Raw genomic sequence first — 15,082 nt, 5'->3', positions numbered from 1 at the left:
GATTGCGGGGGGGGGGGGCAAATGAATGAATGTGGATGAGAGCCTTGACATTAAGTGATTGCAGATACGGCTGTGGGGGTGCTGGAGACATGATCCAATAGACTTTTATACGCCTGAATCTCCTGAACACGGGCGCGAGACATTCCTAATCGATCAGAACTAAATTGGCAGCGAAAAAGACCGTTTTTAATCATCGATTCCCCATGCACATGCGCAGATTGGCCACGGAGTGTGACGCAACGCACATCCACCCTGGAATGTTCCATTAGAGGGGGTGTTGTGTTGTGAGAATGATTTCTTGCCTAGATCTAGGCAAAAAAAATCATAGATGACTGAAAATCAACATTACTAGTCTATACCAGCACCTGCTAGACTAGAATAGGCTGTCATTAGCCTACTATGTAGCCTAAGCTACTGATTATAAATGCACAACACTGTGCAATATTACACTTACTGTAGACTTCTGTATATTTGTACTGTATTCCTTTTACTGTATATTTAATTCTATCTTATCATTCTCACAACACAACACCCCCTCTAATGGAACAACGTTCCATACTTTCACAACGTTCACGCGCACAATACACCTAGGATTTGACTTGATTCAACAACAACAAAGCAGTCAGGGCGATGGCAAGCCGATAGATAAAATGTTTAGAGACTAAAGTACCGAAAAAAGTAGTACCGGTATTGATTCACAGGTACCAGTATCGTGATGGTAATGTGAACGGTACCCAACCCTACTGCTGAACCTACTCATGTACCACAACAACACAGGTTGAAGCAGGGCAGCTGGGTGCAGTGGGCGGCTGTCAAAATTGGCCCAAAAAAAGATTCAGAAGGGGCTGAATGAATCTAGCCACCCTCTCTCTCTCTCTCTCTCTCTCTCTCTCTCTCTCTCTGTGCTAGATTCAGAAGGGGCTGAATGAATGAAGGTTTACGGTATATTATAGAATGACTGTTGATTCAGAGCAAGGTGTGATAAACGACGTGGAACAATATATTTTCTTTGACATGAAACAGGAAATGGTAATCAAGCCATCGGGGGCCTGCATGACGCTTCTGTCTCTATTCATTATTCAATATGTAGAGGTTTTACCCTGAGGGAGGATTTACAAAAAATTATTTATGGGAAAGTAGGCTACTATTATATACCCTTGGGGCGTGGAATGATGTACAAATGTCTGCACAACTTATTGTATATGATTGGATGGCTGGTAGGTAGGGGTGTAAAGTACTTGAGTAAATGTAATTTGTTACAATACTTAAGTACTGTTTTTGGGGATTTGTACTTTACTCGAGTATTATTAGGTTTGTATACTTGTACTTTTACTCAATTAGCCTACATTTCAGAGAAAAAAAACATACTTTTTACTCCTTACATTTAAAATGCAGACCTACAAAGTACAAAGTACAAATCTCGCAGATCCAACCATTTTAATTAGTATATTTGTTTCTCTGGCCGAACGAACGTTAACGTTATTAATCCTGCGGCCGCCTTTATTTAAAAACAGCCAATCAAATCCCCGTCAATGGAAAATGAACCCGCCCATACCCATGCTGATTGGTCCTTGTGCAAGACTAGAAAGCGGGGATCTTTGATTAAACACCTGCTATCAGAAGAATAATTTCATATCAAATGAAAACTTGGCCCACGATGGAATGCGTTTGATACCTATCCCTTGCAATAAAAAAAAGTTTTTACTTTAACTTTTTAGTACTTAAGTACATTTAAAAGTAGAAACTTCTTTACTTTTACTCATGGGTATTTTTAACCACATACTCTGACTTTTACTTGAGTATGATTTTTGAGACGGTACCCATACTTTCACTTAAGAGTATAATTTCTGGGTACTTGTTACACCCCTGCTGGTACCTGGACTGGTGTTCAGAAGAGTCGATGGCTGTTCGATAATCTTTTACTTTTTTTTACTGTATGAAGCACAATTTCAGGGGGAAGCATTTCACTGTAATGTACGTGTGTACCTTATATGTGACACACACACAAAAAACTTGAAACTTGAATCTACAATCTACAAATCAAATTCCTTCAGAATGTATGTGAATATAATAACCCCAATCTATGTGGTCAAACAGAGATCCGGATTGGGCCTTTAATTAAAGCCCAGGCAGAATGCGGAGGCTCTCTGGACAGAGTTCATTACAGAGGCGTCATCGGAGGGGGTTTGGAGCGGAGAGGACCTGGACAGGACTAATCCCTCAGGGATAGATTTCTCTTTAAGCCTCAGCCTCGGGAGCTCAGTGTCTTCTGGACGGAGGTTGTCCCTGAGCCACGCTCACCTCACAGTCTCCCTGAGCCACGCTCACCTCACAGTCTCCCTGAGCCACGCTCACCTCACAGTCTCTCTGAACACGCTCACCTCACAGTCTCCCTGAGCCACGCTCACCTCACAGTCTCTCTGAACACGCTCACCTCACAGTCTCTCTGAACACGCTCACCTCACAGTCTCCCTGAGCCACGCTCACCTCACAGTCTCTCTGAACACGCTCACCTCACAGTCTCTCTGAACACGCTCACCTCACAGTCTCCCTGAGCCACGCTCACCTCACAGTCTCTCTGAACACGCTCACCTCACAGTCTCTCTGAACACGCTCACCTCACAGTCTCTCTGAACACGCTCACCTCACAGTCTCTCTGAACACGCTCACCTCACAGTCTCTCTGAACACGCTCACCTCCAGGGATGGGTATCGTTAGGATCTTATTGATACTACTACTCTTATCGATACTGCTTAACGGTTCGGTTCTTTTAGATTATTATTATTTAAAAAAAAAAGTATACATTTATTATTTGAACGGCTTAAGGCCATATCTGTACTTGATGTTTGTTTGTTGTGTTGCATATTTGAAATAAACTTCAATCAAATCAAATCAAAACCCCCCTCTTAAAAACAAAAACCTGTGTTTAACCTAGCCATCTATAAAACATCATGCTAAAACTGTGAAACAACTGTCCTACTCCCCTAAAGAAAGAAATACATAGCAAACATGACTCAGTTATCCAATAGTGCTGCTGCTTTTTATTTAGTTAAAATCTTTTAGTTAATAAGACTAAGAGACTACAATATGACTACAACGATTTCATGACGGCTTCCTGTCCTCGCGTTTCCGTTTCCGGTTTAACATTTTCAACAACAGATTGCTGCTAATTTAACACTTCATGGAAACGGAGTAACGTTAACGTTATGTCGAGTTCATACGTATAGTGTAGTATGAACTCGACATAACGTTAACGTTACTCCGTTTCAAGTGTTGCTGCCACCATTGCGTCGCAGATGGATGGTACACTCTGTTAGCTCCGTAGCTAATCCGCTCCTAAACTACCGTTAACGTTACTCCGTGCTCCAGTGTTGCTGCCACCGCTGCGTCGCAGATTCATGCTTTTGTCTCATCACGTCTGGACTACTGTAATGCACTTTTTTCAGGCCTACCTAATTCAAGCATCAAAAATCTTCAACTCGTGCAAAATGCGGCTGCACGGATACTAACTAGAACTAGAAAATTTGATCACATCACACCAGTTTTGTCCGCCCTACACTGGCTTCCTATCCAAGCCCGTTCTGACTTTAAAGTGCTACTCCTCACCTACAAAATTTTAAATGGGCTTGCACCGCTCTATCTATCCGATCTCATCTCCCGATACTCGCCCGCTCGTGCTCTGCGCTCACAAAATGCGGGGCTTCAATCGACCCCTAGGGTTAAAAAGAAATCCGCCGGCCACAGAGCCTTTGTCTACCGCGCTCCCTACCTGTGGAACAAATTACCTGCCGTCATCAGGGGCGCCTGCTCTGTCGAAGCTTTTAAATCCCTGCTTAAGACTCATCTTTTCTCTCTCTCCTTCAACCTACCCTGATCTCACCTGGTCGGGGACTGACCTTTAGATTAATCTGTGTAGTTTAGTTATGGTACAGGGTACTACATGGTACCACTGGGTAGTTTACTACAGGGTAGTTTAGTTAGGGTACAGGGTGCTGCATGGTACTACGGGGTACTACATGGTACTACATGGCACTACAGGGTACTACATGGCTCTACATGGCTCTACGTGGCACTACATGGCACTACAGGGTACCACAGGGCATTACAGGGTACTACATGACACTACAGGGTACTACAGGGTACTACATGGCACTACAGGGTACTATAGGGTACTACATGGCACTACGGGGTACTACATGGTACTACATGGCACTACAGGGTACTACATGTCTGCTCCTTTGCAGCACCACAAACATGGGAACTCTCTAACTCTCCCCCCCCCTTCCCCCCCCCCTCCCCCTTCTCTCTGAGTGCCCGTCTCCTGGCGCTGACTAAGGTGATGGATGCCTCGGGGTCTTGGCCAAGTTTGTAGTGACTGCTCTACATGCACCTCCGAGGCCTTGGATCAGTTATTCACCGCCGTCTGTCCGTGGTCCTGTCAACTGATTAACAGTATTAACAGACTGTTAACAGATTAACAGTCAACGCGGTTTCATTGCTGGGTTAAGTACTTCTATTCTATTCACATAATACGCCTACTTCATATATCTACTCCATTCACATATATGCCTACCACTTGTATCTATTGCTATGTCCGCCTACTACAATCTCATGAGCTGTCTAACGCCTGTCCCGTCTCCCTGTCTCCCTATGACTTGCTGTCCTGGAGTGTTGACCGGAGTGTTGGACGTCCCGTGACGAAGGCCGGGAGGTTGCGACCCCCTCTGCGTGCCCCCCTGTCTCCGGAGGTCTCGTAGTGGTGACCGGAGTGCCGGATGTCCCTCGATGATGTCGGGGAGTTCGCGACCCTCTCTGCGCCGCCCCCTATCTCCCTGTCTCCGGCTGTCCCTGAGCAACGACCGGAGTGTTAAATGTCCCTTGACTAAGACGGGGAGGACGTGACCCTCTTTGCGCCGCCCCTGTGCCTCAAATAGATTCGCTATCAGCTCTATCTTTAATCTTTCAAAATGTTCAGTTGCTATCGCTATTAGCTCTATCTTTAATTTTTCAAAATGTACAGTTGCTATTGCATGCACTCATCTGTGTTCCACTACACACATGAGTGCATGCTTACCAACTGTCCATCTGCAACACTACTATCACCAACATCTAAGAAGGGAGATCCCCCCTTGAATGGCCCTTCTAAGGTTTCTCTCCTCCACACTGCCTGTGGAGCTTTTTTCCCTATTGTTAGGTTTTAGTGAGTTTTTCCTTACCTTCGCGTGGGGTATGTCTGGGAGTGCTTGCATTCTTTCATTTATTTGCATTCATCTAAAAATGTTTGGACCTTATGGTGTTCTTGTTCTGTTCTTGACTTATTGTTATGTTTTCTTCTTGACTTGTTTAAAGAAGATCTGTACGGCCCATGGGGACATTAACGTGTGTTGTCGGGCCCTATAAATAAATTTGATTTGATTTGATTTGATTAGATGGAGGGTGAATGAATGAATGAAAACTTTATTTAACAGATTGCAGAATGGGTACAATACAGTACGGCTGAACACACACAATTGTTAAGGGGATGCAGACCAGAGAAATACGTTTGTCTTGTTTTAGGGCTGACCCCTATTAATCGATTAGTCGACTAATCGGTCGAAAGGAGCCGTAGTCGACTGGCCAACCTCTTAGTCGAATATAATAAAAAAATAAAAAATAAAAAATATATATATATATTTTTTTTATCATTCTTTCCAAAAGAAAAGAGGCCTAGCTAATGGCTAACGCTAATGGCACGCATACCAGAGGCTAACTGCCTATGAAAACAGGCACAGAGGTACTGAAAGAGGATTTCACCCATCTAATGAACACACTAGACTAGACAAATATCAAGATGTATCCATCAGTGGACCAATTGCATGCTTTTGCAGAGGACAAGAAGCCTTCAGTCGACTCCTTCAGACATTAAGCACCCCCCACAGCACAAATGGAATGATAAAAAATTTAAAAAATTTAAATTAAAAAAATATTTAAAAATATTATACTTTTTTTTTTACCAATAGTCGACTAACGGCAATTTTTTTTTTACCCCACACAAAAATCTGTGTGGTGTGCGTTTAAATTAGTCTGGTCAGTTTAGGCATAATGGCTGCAAAAAATGATTAACATTTGAGCCAATGTTTTTCTGTTCATTTAGGGCCTGATAAACAAAAAAATGCAAGGAGCCCAAAAAATTGGCTAGGCGAAGTCCCTGAAACGGCCACGCCCACTTTTTAGGCCTGGAATTTTCTATCTCGGCTCCTGAAGGTCGCAGAGAGTTGATTTTGGGCTCAAAAGTTGCGGAAACACCACATTTATATTAGTGTTATGAACAAACATATGCCCTAAAACCTTTACTTTTTCAGATATTTGTGAAAAATCGCTGCCATTCCGCCACGCCCGTTTTGGCTACGGCCGAAATTCTAAAACGCTCTGGGCGTATCATGGGAGAAGAGTTTTCTCATTCATATTACGCTTTTATGGGTGGGCTGCACCTTGAGAAGGTTCCTCTGGTCTGTGTTGGCCAGTTGATAAAAGGAACTGGCCTGGATACCATCTTAACCTCAGCTAATCTGAACATCACTGGTCTGACAACTGCTGTATGTGATGTGAATTCCATAAAGAAGGCTAGATACTGCATTCAAATCCTGGCTGTGGTCCTGGCCAATAAGAGAGACAAGGCATTCCAGGCAAAACATCTAGAGGACAACAGTTTGATTTGGAGCAATTGGGTGGCCAATGAAAACAGCCCCATGTTTCACTACTGGACCAATGTCCTTGAAGCAATCAATAAGGATCTTATCTTCATCAGATTCTTTCGGGAGGCCAACTTCATCATGATGATCAGTGCACTTAAGCAGCTCATTCCTCTTTACTTTGCGCTTGATCATACACACTATGCCAGATGGACATCAGTGTTTCTTCCGGATCTCAAAGAGCTAAAATGGAGACACCCAGAGTTGTTCAAGGAATTTCTATCAGGCTCTTTCGCAGTAAACACCAGAGGTAACCGATTTTCGAAGATTGCATGTGATCAAAAGCAGGAGCATAATATAAAGGTCATCAAGTCTGACACTGGATATGTCGATATCATCAATCGGGAAGATCAGGAATTCTTCAGGAAACTCGAACTTGCCCTACCCGAAATCCAGCGCTACCTAGCTGAGGTCGAAGGTCAAGATCTAGCACACGGACACAAAGAAATGCTGGACTCCTTCAAGGAAATGTTTTCAAGCCACACTCTCAAGGTGTATCAGGGGATCCTTACCAACCCATTCAACCAAGCTCAGTTCATGAGGTTGAACTCATCCATTCCCTTCCCAGATGTGGTAACTAAAGATGCCAGCCTTGTTTTTACAGTTGGCAAAACACAGCATGACCAGTTTGTGCAGGAGCGATTTGTATATGCTCAGAAGGATGTTAGTGCGAAAATCTCCCGAAATGCCCTGAAACTCCCAAGTTCAGGTGCAAAAGTCCAGCTTGCTAGCCCTGCAATCAAGCCACCTAAAGGAACCTTTGCAAAGCTGAAGGAGGCCTGCAGATCAAGAGAAGAAGAGACAAGGAGGCTCTTTGGTGGTGAATTCACAGGTAAATCTAGTTGATATAATTTCAAAGTTATTCAATGTTTTAGACGCAGGCAACTTTCATTTAACCAGATTCTCGATACAGTGACGTTCAATTATTCATTTTATAAGTGAATTGATTTGACAGTGCTAATTTAGTTTTGGTAAAACTATTCATTTCAATCACAGGTTTACCAGAAGCCCTGTCAAGAAAGGATGGAGACATTTATCACAGCCAAAAGTCTCAAATCCTGAAGGACATCGGAGTACAAGTTCAATCTACAGCCTCAGAGGGACTTGTGATAGATCTATCTGTGCAAGTACGAATCCTGGCGAAGTCTCTCACCAAAGGCATGACATTCCGGGACTTTGTCATCAAGGTGTTGAACAGTGTTGTCAAGATTGGTCATGAGAAGGGAGCAAATCGTATTGACATTGTGGCTGACCTTTACCAGACTATGAGCATTAAGACTGTGACTAGGAATAATCGGGGGTCAGCAGGTAGTTCACAGATGGCCTTCAGCGAGAATGACACTGTGCCGCAATCTAAGCAATTATTTGAAGGTTTTCTGTCTAATCAAGACAACAAGGTAGCCCCGAATTTAATGTTTGCCAGGATTGCTAAGGAACATGCATGGAACTGGAGCATGGAGTTCAGCATCACTTACGGCATGAAGATCCTTGCAAACGTTGGCGAAAATTTTTAGATCCAGCTTTATGACCATATAGAGATGCTTGAGGAGGCTAACAACCGCATCATTTGCCATGTTATGGACATGCTAAACAAGCGGATCAAGTCAGTTACGGTTAGAACAGTCGACTCTGATGTAGTTGTCATCCTACTAGGGTTCACTATAAAGTTCCTGTCAGTATGTTGTGATTTGCAACTTCGTCGACTTTGCTGTTCCGGACAAATGCCAGTTCTACTCAATCACAGAAGCACACAAGAAGCTTGGTGGAGATGTGGCTGATGCCATGCCTGTGTTCCATTATTTTAGTGGCTGTGATTCTTTGAGCGCCTTCTTTGGCCACTCAAAGAATGCTCAATTCAAAGCCTGGATGAACCACAGTAAGTTGACAGAGCTCACTGCTGCAATGAGAGGACTAAGTTGCTGCCCTAGTATCGAGACTGTTAAGAACAGCATGGAAGTTATTGAACCCTGGGTAATGAGCTGGTACAACAAGGCTGGACTGGACGACTGTGCAAGACTGCAAGTATAGATGGACTCAGATTCCAGCTGTTCAAGCAGTCAGTTAAAGATGAGTTGCGAGACCTGCCCCCAAGCCAGGATGCACTTCTACAGCATCTGTTGAGAGATACAGTACAGGCAGGATGGCTGTGGGGAAACAGCCTTCTACAACTACCTTGTCCCCTGGTTGTTGAATGGGGATGGACTACCGATGGGGAGAAACTCTTTGTCAAGTTGAGCATAGTTTCCGCAGGAGACACATTGTCTCAGGTAACAGGGGTGTGTAGCTGCAGATCTAATAAATGCACCTCATGTTCTTGTGCTCGCAGGGGGATGAAATGTCTCATTTATTGCAAGTGCATCAGCAAGTGTTTGAATCCTGTGTGATGGGATGTGTGATGTGTTCAAAATAAAGTGTTTTTGGACTTCAAGTGGTTTGCTTTGTTTCTTGGGTGGTTGTTGGGGTCCTCATCTTATAACAAAGCCTCAACCTAAACACTAGTATGCCCCATGAGTAGATTTAGAACTTTGGCCCAAACTAACTGCATGGCCTTCATGAGCAGATTTGGCTGAAGCTGCTTGGGCGCTGATCAATTCAGAGATTTAAAAAAAAGGTTTTTCACGAATATCTCAAAAAGTAAAGGTTTTAGGGCATATGTTTGTTCATAACACTAATATAAATGTTGTGTTTCCGCAACCTTTGAGCCCAAAATCAACTCTCTGCGACCTCCAGGAGCCGAGATACAAAATGTCAGGTCTAAAAAGTGGGCGTGGCCGTTTCAGAGGCTTCGCCTACCAAATTTGTTGGGCTCCTTGCATTTATTTCTTTATTGGACCCTAAATGAACAGAAAAACATTGGCTCAAATGTTAATCATGATTTGCAGCCTTGACCCCATATTTGCCCCAAACTGACCAGACTAAATAGCTCTTTGAACATTTTTAAATATTCGTTGAGGCGACAAGAGAGAGAGAGAGGAGAGAGAGAGAGAGAGAGAGAGAGAGAGAGAGAGAGAGATAAAGAGAGAGAGAGATAGAGATAGAGAAAGAGAGAGAGCAAGAGAGAGAGAGAGAGAGAGAGAGAGAGAGAGAGAGGGAGAGAGGAGAGAGAGAGGAGAAGGAGAAGGAGAGAGAGAGAGAGAGGAGAGAGAAGAGAGAGAGAGAGAGAGAGAGAGAGAGAGGAGAGAGAGAGAGAGAGAGAGAGAGAGAGAGAGAGAGAGAGAGAGAGGGAGGGAGAGAGAGAGATAGAGAGAGAGAGAGAGAGAGAGAGAGAGAGAGAGAGAGAGAGAGAGAGAGAGAGCGAGAGAGGAGAGAGAGGGAGAGAGAGAGAGAAAGAGAGAGAAAGAGAGATAGAGAGAGAGAGAGAGAGAGAGAGGAGAGAGAGAGAGAGAGAGAGAGAGGGAGAGAGAGAGAGGGAGAGAGAGAGAGAGAGAGAGAGAGAGAGAGAGAGAGAGAGAGAGAGAGAGAGAGAGAGAGAGAGAGAGAGAGGGGGGGGAGGGAGAAACGGGTTCATCAGTCACCACCCCAGTGGCTCTGGAGTCGTGTCTGAACTGGGGGAGCCGTCAGCTCCAGCTGGCTCAACAACTTTTGTTCTGAGAATCCCTGGCAGCATGCGGTGCGTTCAGGAGGTTCTGCGTCCAGAGAGAGGTTCAGTGGTTACGACAGGTGTGGCATCAGCCGCGGCAGACAGGGCTCGGCAAACTGCTTGTTTAAGCACGTCACCGAACCCCCGTCCTGCCCGGGAAAGCGTGTCTGTGGTGCCGCTGGGAGATCAGCGTTGAAGCGTACGACGTGTAATTGTTGCACATGTGTGCAAAAAAAGTGTCCACCTAGAAACCCTAAAAGTCAGCGCAAAAACGTAGAAGATTTTGGATTTGCAATCCCTGTCGTGGTGCCAGTGGAAACAATCAAGGCCTTGGTGGTGGGAACCGATGTGTTAACCCTTTCGCTACCACCACGCTGCAGAAGGTTAACCCTTTCACTGCCACACTGTTCTGTAGTGTGGTTCTGTACTGTGGTGTGGTTGTGAAAGGGTTAACCCTTTGTCGTGTGGCCGTGAAGGGGTTATCCTTATGTGGCGTCGCAGTGAAAGGGTTAACCCTTTGGTAGAGTGGTAGTGAAAGGGTTAACTTTAATAATAATAATAATAATAATAATAATAATAATAATAATAATAATAATAATAATAATAATAATAATAATAATACATCAAATTTGTATAACGCTTTTCCTAATGCTCAAAGACACTCTAGAACAAAACAAACAATACAGTTTTAGTAGAGAAAATTTAAAAAATCTATAAAAAGGTGAGAGAGGAAGGAGTTCGAGGCTTGAAAGCAAAAGGGTAAAAAGGTGGGTTTTGAGGGCATTTAAATGATGAGAGGGTGGGCATGACGGATATGGTTGTGAAGGGCGTTCCAGAGGGTGGGTGCAGCTGCAGCGAAGGCCCTGTCGCCCCCCCCCAGGTCCGGAACTTTAACTGAGTCAATATATTAACTTTCAGGTGTGGGTTTATTTCAGTTTTTTCTCTCTCACGATTTCTATCTTGGAATTCTGCCACTCTGTAGGTGTCAAGGGCTGGCAGCCCTGGTGACGTCATCGTCCAAATATATTGAGTTCTCAGAGTTCTAATCAAAACGATGTGATCGTTAGGGGTGGAAAACACCAGAGGCCACTAAACCATACGATACCATCGCGATACTTTAGTAACGATACGATAGCCTTGTCCATCTCATACTGGCCAATGGGAGGATAATATACGCTAACACCCTGTGAGTCAGACAATATGTAGCCTACTTATCACGCTAACATCCTGTGAGTCAGACTATATGTAGCCTACTTATCACGCTAACATCCTGTGAGTCAGACTATATGTAGCCTACTTATCACGCTAACATCCTGTGAGTCAGACTATATGAAGCCTACTTATCACGCTAACACCCTGTGAGTCAGACTATATGTAGCCTACTTATCACGCTAACATCCTGTGAGTCAGACTATATGTAGTCTACTTATCACGCTAACATCCTGTGAGTCAGACTATATGTAGTCTACTTATCACGCTAACATCCTGTGAGTCAGACTATATGAAGCCTACTTATCACGCTAACATCCTGTGAGTCAGACTATATGTAGTCTACTTATCACGCTAACATCCTGTGAGTCAGACTATATGTAGTCTACTTATCACGCTAACATCCTGTGAGTCAGACTATATGTAGCCTACTTATCACGCTAACATCCTGTGAGTCAGACTATATGTAGTCTACTTATCACGCTAACATCCTGTGAGTCAGACTATATGAAGCCTACTTATCACGCTAACATCCTGTGAGTCAGACTATATGTAGCCTACTTATCACGCTAACATCCTGTGAGTCAGACTATATGTAGCCTACTTATCACGCTAACATCCTGTGAGTCAGACTATATGTAGCCTACTTATCACGCTAACATCCTGTGAGTCAGACTATATGTAGCCTACTTATCACGCTAACACCCTGTGAGTCAGACTATATGAAGCCTACTTATCACGCTAACATCCTGTGAGTCAGACTATATGTAGTCTACTTATCACGCTAACATCCTGTGAGTCAGACTATATGTAGTCTACTTATCACGCTAACATCCTGTGAGTCAGACTATATGTAGCCTACTTATCACGCTAACATCCTGTGAGTCAGACTATATGTAGTCTACTTATCACGCTAACATCCTGTGAGTCAGACTATATGAAGCCTACTTATCACGCTAACATCCTGTGAGTCAGACTATATGTAGCCTACTTATCACGCTAACACCCTGTGAGTCAGACTATATGTAGCCTACTTATCACGCTAACACCCTGTGAGTCAGACTATATGAAGCCTACTTATCACGCTAACATCCTGTGAGTCAGACTATATGTAGCCTACTTATCACGCTAACATCCTGTGAGTCAGACTATATGTAGCCTACTTATCACGCTAACATCCTGTGAGTCAGACTATATGTAGCCTACTTATCACGCTAACACCCTGTGAGTCAGACTATATGAAGCCTACTTATCACGCTAACATCCTGTGAGTCAGACTATATGAAGCCTACTTATCACGCTAACATCCTGTGAGTCAGACTATATGTAGCCTACTTATCACGCTAACACCCTGTGAGTCAGACTATATGAAGCCTACTTATCACGCTAACATCCTGTGAGTCAGACTATATGAAGCCTACTTATCACGCTAACATCCTGTGAGTCAGACTATATGTAGCCTACTTATCACGCTAACATCCTGTGAGTCAGACTATATGAAGCCTACTTATCACGCTAACATCCTGTGAGTCAGACTATATGTAGCCTACTTATCACGCTAACATCCTGTGAGTCAGACAATATGTAGCCTACTTATCACGCTAACATCCTGTGAGTCAGACTATATGAAGCCTACTTATCACGCTAACATCCTGTGAGTCAGACTATATGAAGCCTACTTATCACGCTAACATCCTGTGAGTCAGACTATATGAAGCCTACTTATCACGCTCATGGCCGCCTAGTTATAGTTGAAAGTGGGGGTGCAAGATTTTTTTTTATTCTTTTTTTTTTTACCTTTTTATATTTTTTTATTTATTTTTTTGCAAGGGGTGGTTTGGAGGGGGTCCGGCACGTCCCCCTCCACGGCAGATTTTTTTTACATTTAATGAACACCTGTATGTGCAATTTCCTGCAATATAGAGCCTTCAATCTTGACCAAAATAAAGCTGCTCTTTTCACTATAAAACTCAAGTTTATATTGCAGTATGATAGCTATAATAATAATAACTTCACTGCGAGGGCTCTTTTAGCTAACGCTAGCTAGGCACGTATGATAGCCAATTACTATTATAATAATAATAATAACTTTCCCATCCTCCCAAAGCCCCTCCGGCCCCGTTCACATCCGCAGCGGCAGTACCAACAACAACAACAGCAATGAATTGACGCTATCAATAGCCCCAGTGAGCGCAGCGGCTGAATGAATGAATGAAAACTTTATTTAACAGATTGCAGAATGGGTACAATACAGTACGGCTCAATACACACAATTGTTAAGGGGATGCAGACCAGAGAAAGACGTTTGTCTTGTTTACATCAGGGTCCATACTAGCCCCTTTCGTGACTGTGCTGCACCGAGTGAATCCACAGTCACTTGCTCCTCAATGGGAAACCAACCTAGATTTACCCTGAAGGACTGGTTCTGGCCGAACCGTTAGTTATACAAGTATCACAGAGACATTACAAATGTGCTCACAGTTGCACGAGGGTTTCGGACAGAGATACGGGATGGTGCGCAGGCGCTGTGATCACCCAACGGCGGAAATAAGTTATTATTATTATTATCATTACTTACTTATCACGTCAACATCCTGTCAGTCAGACTATATGTAGCATACTTACTTATCAAGCGCCTTGGTTATGTGAAAGGCGCTATATAAATTCAAGCCATTATTATAATTATTATTATTATTATTATCACGTCCAACATCCTGTCAGTCAGACTATATGTACCTTAAGATAACATAAGATATCCCTTTGGAGAAATTGGAGAAGCCTACTTACTCATCACGTCAATGGCATTTTAGTAATGAACGGAGGTGAATACCTGACTGTGACAAACTATCAAGCAACACATTTCAGCATCAAAACGGGCTTAAAGATGGACTCACTGTTCCATAACAACTCGACTTTAAAACATATGTAACTTGACAATCCCACTGACAGCAGCAACACTACTCCTAAACGATATATATCATTATTACCGGCATCCATACAACAAAAAATAACCATTCTGGCGGGCTTTGCAGCAGCCAAGAAACTGATAGCCATGAGGTGGAAACAACCTGAGAAACTCACAGTGATTAACTGGTCTCTGACACTACTGGATGTCATTTATATGGAAATCTCGACTGCACGGGTGGTCGGGGTGGGACAGGCCAGCATCGAGCTGTGGGTCTCAGCGGCCGAGAAAGTTAAAGCCATGATCAAGCAGCAAACCGGGATCGGGGTGTTGGTCCTGGGGGGTCCGGGGGTCCTGGGGTGGGGGGGAGGTGGCAGTGGGGGAGGAAATGTCTTTTGTGGTGTCTGTGATAATATAATTAGATTTGTGTGTTCTGTATTTATTCTTTTTGTTATTTCTATTGTCATTATTATTGTCCTGTGAAGTCCTGTTTATTATTATTATTACTACTACTGTATTGTGTTTTGTCATGATTCATGTGAAAGGAATAAAAGTGGACTCACTGTTCCTGCTCGCCTTGAGCTTGGCCAGCAGCTTCTGTGTGGAGGGCAGGTCTCCGCTCTTCACCGCCTGGAGGAGGTCCTGCTCCCGCCCCAT

General features: G+C 43.7%; 1 protein-coding gene across 1 annotated transcript in view; it reads right to left on the bottom strand.

Moving 5' to 3' along the window:
• LOC311240679 (CASK interacting protein 2) overlaps positions 1 to 15,082 on the bottom strand; it is a gene marked incomplete at its 5' end in the record, with an annotated part of 79,813 nt that extends 64,731 nt beyond the window's left edge. The window contains one exon of the mRNA XM_084329252.1: positions 14,989 to 15,082. Within this exon, the coding sequence (XP_084185378.1) occupies positions 14,989 to 15,082 (94 nt within the window). The remainder of the gene's footprint in view (positions 1 to 14,988) is intronic.

This window comes from Notolepis coatsorum (assembly GCF_963971535.1).
Source record: "Notolepis coatsorum genome assembly, chromosome: 14".
Lineage (NCBI taxonomy): Eukaryota > Metazoa > Chordata > Actinopteri > Aulopiformes > Paralepididae > Notolepis > Notolepis coatsorum.
The sequence above is the reverse complement of the archived record's forward strand: the minus strand, read 5'-3'. Positions and strand labels throughout refer to the sequence as shown.